This window comes from Eurypyga helias, unplaced genomic scaffold (genome assembly GCF_000690775.1).
Source record: "Eurypyga helias isolate BGI_N326 unplaced genomic scaffold, ASM69077v1 scaffold32976, whole genome shotgun sequence".
Lineage (NCBI taxonomy): Eukaryota > Metazoa > Chordata > Aves > Eurypygiformes > Eurypygidae > Eurypyga > Eurypyga helias.
The window spans coordinates 26,707-33,412 of NW_010259062.1; the positions used below are offsets into that span (position 1 = coordinate 26,707).

At 39.9% G+C, this 6,706-nt stretch overlaps 1 protein-coding gene across 1 annotated transcript in view; it reads right to left on the reverse strand.

Annotated features, from left to right (window-relative positions):
• The window catches only part of ZFAND4 (zinc finger, AN1-type domain 4), a 20,673-nt gene extending 14,452 nt beyond the window's left edge, over nucleotides 1-6,221 (reverse strand). Inside the window, 1 exon segment of the mRNA XM_010154569.1 lies at nucleotides 5,996-6,221. Within this exon segment, the coding sequence (XP_010152871.1) occupies nucleotides 5,996-6,179 (184 nt within the window). The 5' untranslated portion in view covers nucleotides 6,180-6,221.
• Between the last annotated feature and the right edge of the window lie 485 nt (nucleotides 6,222-6,706).

Here is a 6,706-nt window from a genome sequence, read left to right on the forward strand (position 1 = left end):
TGTAATTAAAACTGAAATCCAGAAAGGCCAAGAACAACTTTTACAAAAAGGCCTAAATGCTGGTCCTCAAACTAGCAGCAAAGTTATAAATGTATTTTCCAAAAGGTTACATTAAAATAACCTTATCTTACACTTTTATTCATTGCATGTTCAAATACTTCAAAGGAGATGCAAGTAGCAATGCTACACAGTTAAGACTTCCCAAAATACATCTTTATCCAGAAAGGCCAAGAACAACTTTTACAAAAAGGCCTAAATGCTGGTCCTCAAACTAGCAGCAAAGTTATAAATGTATTTTCCAAAAGGTTACATTAAAATAACCTTATCTTACACTTTTATTCATTGCATGTTCAAATACTTCAAAGGAGATGCAAGTAGCAATGCTACACAGTTAAGACTTCCCAAAATACATCTTTCAAGAGGAGAACACAAAAGATCAGTCTTTCAGGGGGTTTCCCAAAACATCTCAGCTTCCCAAGGCTTGCAAGAGCGCTTAGCAAGCTGTGGCAATAGGTCAGTGAAGTAGCCCCTTCCTAGCTGGAGGCAGGGCACAAAGCTACCAACAGCTACCACCAGCAAGGAAGAAAAGGGGACCAGATTCTGGTGGAAGTCCAAGCAGATTCAACAGGCAAGTAGGAGACATGCTAAGAGTACATCCCCGTGCAGAAGTAGTGCACTTTGGAGGAACTGTCATTGTTATTATTAAAATTTTAGAGAAGATGACAATTTCCTTTTCTTATCACAGTTCACATCTAGATTCTCTCTTTTACGAACAACCAACAGAACTTCACTTTTTGGATGGCATTTAACATGAAATTTGTATCCTCTGAAGTCCAAAAGATATTTATGAAGGCAGTATGTTCATATAGTAGACTAACATAATTGCTACTATGCTTCCAGCTAATTAATAACCGGGTATTGGTTATGTTTCAAGCCTGCAGCTTAAGCAAAACAAGAACAAGCTGGCAACAGCCAGCCTCAAGTTCTTTTGTGTTATTTCGCAGTCTTCTGATTACAGACAGTCATTACTGTCTGCATTTGTTATGGTTTCAGCAGCCTCCAAGGAGCAATTTCCAATTACTATGATAAACTGAGAGAGTATTTGTTAAAAAGGCTGGGTTGCAACTGGCAGTACTGCAGTGAAACATGATTTTGTTCATTTAACAATGACAATGTATTTTTGATTAAATGAACAAATGAAAATACTATACTCTGCTGTCATGGGAAACAGACAAGTCTTTATTACTTAATCCCTTTTATGCTGCTTTCTAAGAATTGTGTATTTACACATGGAGGAAATGTTATGTGCTTTATAGGTTCAGGTGCAGGAAAATATGCATCAGCTGTCTTCTTTCTGGATTACAGTAAAGCTTTCTTGAGGAGCCATTTGCACATGAGATCAGCATGTAAAATTGGCAACAATAATGAGAACTGCAAGATATCCATCCCCTATCCCCTCTCCCTATGCAGCATGAGACTATCACTGGCCTGCTCTAAATCGGTACAGAGGAGAGAAGAAAGTAGGGCAGCGAGCTACACCTCAACACTCAAATGGAAGTGGGCTGGACAGGTGATGCTCAAAGGAGAACAGAAGAGTCTGCAGACTGCCTGCTGAAATGACCGCATATGCGCTTACAATCTGACCTACCAAAACGGGGAAAGGAAAGGAGAGAGTAAGTACTCTATCCTGCCTCTGAATCAGCATTTCAGATACGCACTTAAGCTTCACTCCTTTACTCTTTCTGGCATGCTAAGTAGGCTCACCAGACAAACTGATGTGGTCAAGTCTGACCCCAAAAAAAACCCTTACACATTTCAGAACAAACTTGATTTTATGTTGTGGGTAGAAGGTTCCTCTGTTTAAAAGCACCACAAACATTTTAAAGTCGGAGTTCAAACAGTGTATTTGTCTTTCATCTAAGTTGAAGTTGTGAGAGTGTTGTTTTAAACATTTACTTCTTGCTCCTGATTACAGAGAGGCTTGGGTGACAGTCTTCTTTTCCCCCCCAAACTAGGTGACTAGGGAAGAGGTGCAAAGGTTCACAACTTAGAGCAGCCAGAGCATTTTTGTGACTGTCAAACCCTGCAGCTTTCATCTGGACAACAGCAAGCTCCGTTAGCGTAAATGGTGTTCAGTACTGACCTACCCTTTATCCTAGGGACTGACAGAGACTGGAACAGCAGCGAATCACCAGTAACTCAACACAGGCCCACAAAATCTCCTCACGAAGGTGACCTTATTTACACCTTCCAGATGCTGCTCTAACCATCTGATCTGGGCACAGGCTTGCATTTGCAGGAATGTTTTCCCTGCTCAGACATGGAATAAGCTTAAAAAAAAACTTATGAACTTCTAGATTTTATCAGCACAGTAAACAGGCAAATTGCAAAGCAAACAGGAGACAGAGGAAAAATAGAATAAAAGCAAGACTGGTTCTGTTAAAAACTTTACATGTGTGCAATCCACTTACTCCAGTCCTGACAGAAACAAAGGTATTTTCTCTAACACAAGTAGTAATACATGGAATTATGACATACTCTGAATTCACAGAACACTGAAAGAAATACAACATCCAGAAGTCTGCTTGGTGTTCATCCAGTTTCTTGGACTAAAGGTGAAGCTGCTTGTCCTGGTCCCAGGCAGCAATGAGCTGTTCTCCTAGGGCAATACGTAAGATTTTTTGTTTCATTCCATAATACACCAAGCTGAGTGGTCATTGTTACCCCCCATACTGGCAGCGTGGGGAGTGGGGTGCGGGGAAGCTTGCAGAGGCTGCACCCTGAAGGTGTGTGGGGGGTCGCCCCAGAGGTTCCTGCTGGCAGCGTGGTTTGTTTGCCAGCAGCGCGGTGTTTGTTCTCTCTCTGCAGCTCGGTCTTTGTCCAGACCTGGTGTCGGGTTGGTGTTGGGTGGTGAGCAGACAGTCAGCATCTTTTGTCAGGGAAATTGCTCTGGGAAGGGGAAGTTGAAGGTTTTCTTTCCTCCTGCTCTCAGCTCCCAGGCTCCGGGAGGGGGTTTTTCTCCTCGGCGCTTTGGTTTTATTTTTGCCTTGCCGTTCTGGAACCTGGCTGTGTCTGTCCAGGGGTGGTGAGATCCTGTATCATTTTTTCTATTTTTCTGTTCTTTTAATTATGTATTAGTAACAGCATTGTTAGTAACTTCATAAGTTTCATTTATATAATTGAGTAGTTCTTATCTCAACCTTTTACGAGCCTCTCTTGTTTTCCTCTGACCCTTCCTCACTGGGAGTGTGGGGGGGTGGTGGTGGAGTGGTAGAGTGACTGGTGGTGCTTAATTGCCCGACAAGGCTAAACCACAACACTGCTACACATCAGCTGCAAAATAATGACAGCAAAAAGACCGAAGGAAAAAAAAAACCAAACCAACTCTTATGATGAGCTGAGAGTACACACACACAACAACAAAATTGTGGCATCTGTTATTCTGTGCTGAACACAAGCATTCCAAAGGAAGACATGCTCTGAAAGCTAGTTCTGGTTTTCCCCCTTTACAATAATGCAAGAGCACGCCTACATTTTCATCTGAAGAGGTGGATGTTCCCACACAAACAGATCATAAAATTCAGTTGCAAGCAGTCACTGAGCAAACCATGGAGTTGTTTTTTCTTATTTTAAAACTAGCTATGTAAATGAAGGCCTTAACACTCCATACTGTAGAATGCAAATGATTTGCCTCACTTCCACAGTAATACCACCAACAACAACCAAACCCCAAACCCCTCCTCCTCCCTTGACACTCAATCCTATCTTACTGAACAAACGCATTTACAGGTATTTTCTATGGTTCTTTAACAGATGAACAAATTAACCACTACTAAGAATACACTACCTGAACATTCCTTCTATGACATTCAATGTAATAATTGGTATTTCCAAATGAAGAATACTAAAATTTGTCCAGTATGGCAGCTACAAAGACTTCTGCAACGGAGGAAGCAAGAAGAGATTCTCAGTTTTAAAAAAATGTGCTTTTTTCCCCTTCTTTCAATAAAATCCTGCTATTTCAAAGTACCATTCATGTGTTAAAGCTCGGTCTTTCATGTCACCTTGAAAGTCAGGTACTATTCTATCCCTGTCCATCAACACATGATCCTGTTTTCAAATACAAATAACAAGTAAAACCAATGGAGTATTTTCAAACACAAATAACCAACAAGTAAAACCACTGGAGTATGTAGCACTGCTGGCTGTGCGTATTCTAGCTTTTATGCCACCAGCAGAGACAAAGGGAGCAATTTCTTCTCCAGTGTACCGTTTTAAAAGCTTCATTCAGTGAATCTGAGACTAGGAGAAATTTACGTTAGGTGGCTCCAAAGTCAACATTATAACAAATCTAAATTTTTGGATACCAAGTGCTTACTTCTTATGGAACCTATCTGAGGACACATGCCTGGATCTAATCCAAACACATCAGATACCCTTTAACTTCAATTTACAAGTACACTTGCACTGAAATTTCAGATGCATCAGAACTTGTTAATAAATATTTACCCATATTCTTTACTGACAAAACCAACTGGAAACAGTTGGAGATCTGGAGGTCTTTTTCAGTAAGTTACCAACATTTACTACAGCTGTCTAAACAAACCGGTTCCACATTAGATCATTAAACAAGCACCAAGAATGACAAACAGTATCAGAGTATACAAAATTCCTAACATGCCTTCCATATTGTCCTTTCTTATTACAGTACAGACAGTCTACAGCTATTGATATTCCAGTTGTTGACAAAGATGAGTTCATCTTGATTCAGTTTTATTATTAGTCTCTTACAATTAAAGGCATTAGAAACACTGGAACAAATTTGTTAACTTCTGATACAATTCTAGATTTTGTTCTTGCAGGTCTCAAGTCTCAGATAATTTTCCCAATGCTTGTCTTTTTGTATGCTTATATACCATCATCCTCAACACCCAAGTAAGTCTACAGAGACAATACGCATACTAGGGAACCTATATAATCTCCCAGCAGCGTAAGGAGCATTCTCCAGCCAGAAATGCAGTTTAAATGAGAAGTTCAGAACCCATGAAAGCTGACATGATACAAACAGATGTAAGCTTTCTGCTCCCCATGCTAAATCACAACAGCAAAATTACTTCAGGATTTTCACTCCACTGGGGTGATAAATTGCTTGAACTTCTGCACTGTAATAGGAACTTTGTCACTGAAAAATTTGGTTTGGGTTTTTTTTTTTTTTACATGCAATACCAACACCAAATGCAACATAAAATTAATCTGTCACTGTGTCTGTCCACACAAAACTGATCAATCAGTTTTCACTCTGCCTCCCATAAATCATATTTATCAGGACATTACAGATATTTTAAGTCTGTTCTGAAGTATCAAGGTATTTCACCTGACTTCTAACAATTTAATGATAAATACCAGTGAACTCTTATTTTTAATGTTTTAATGAAATTTACTTGCTAATAATTAAGTCTATACAGCAGGCACCTAGGCCACTAATTAACTTATCCTATGAACTACAACATGCCAACAAAATTCTGAATAAGCAATATTATAACTTTGTTATTGAGCTGTTCTAATGGGAAATTATGATACTTTTGTAAGTTAGGCACACCTAGCCTACAATAATAAGCTCTAAGTATAAATCAGTATGTCTATTCACAATCTCCCATTTTGGACAAGAAATGCAAATGCCAAGTTCATCACTTTAAAACAAAGCATTGGCCAGCCAGACCTCTACCAACAAAAGATCAGTCACTGAAAAGAATTAAAATCAGTAACTTCAAGCTGTCATTCCAGTGAAGCTTAAGCCATAAACGGATATAAAAAGAAAAGAACAGAAAAACAACCCAATCCCAATTAAACTTAAACCATAAACTGAGTGCCTAGCTTATATGTATTACTGAACAAGTCATTTAAATTAGCTAGCTTGATTTCAGCAATTTTAATTTGTAAAACAAGACTTCCTCTAAACCGATAAAGTTTACACTGAAATAAGAGAGAATGATACCTTCCAGTCTTTGAATTTTAGCTTTCACAGAAATAACTGTTTCAAAGGGAGAAACTCGTAGTTCAAAGCATGTTCCTGTGAGTGTTTCAATGAAGAGCTCCATAGTTTCATAGAAAGGAAGCTTGTAGTGAAATGGTCCCATATTATCTTCATTGAAAAAAGGAGGCTCTTTCTTGTTAGCCATTACAAAGAATTTACAACTTTTTTATATGAAGATCTGTCAGGAAACTACATTCCACTTCTAGCCAAGTCAGCTTTGCGGACAGGTGTGGCGCACTGCTGTTCATGTTTGGGATTTTTCACCTATAAAGAAAACAAGCATAGCTCTAACAACATCGGAACGTAGCTGTTCGACAGTTTCAATTTATTCTTGATGAACGATAAAACAGCTATTAAGAAGCAGCAAATTAGTATCTAGGTCTTGCAACAGATACCCGCAAACGGTATTAGTAACAATGCAGTTTTCGGACTCTGGTTTCAGTCAGCATTCCAGATCCTACCTACTACCCTCTCGGTTTTGCTTTCACGTGCGACGTGACAACCCGACCTGCGACATTAACGCCCAAAGCCTCCTGACAAGGGCTGAGCTCTCAGCAGGATCAGAGCTGGACGAAAACTCCAGACAGACGTGAAAACAGGGTCTCGTCCGGGCTCGGGGACGGCAGAGGAGCAGGCGGCAGCTCTGCCCCCCCGGCGGCGCGGCGCTCCCGC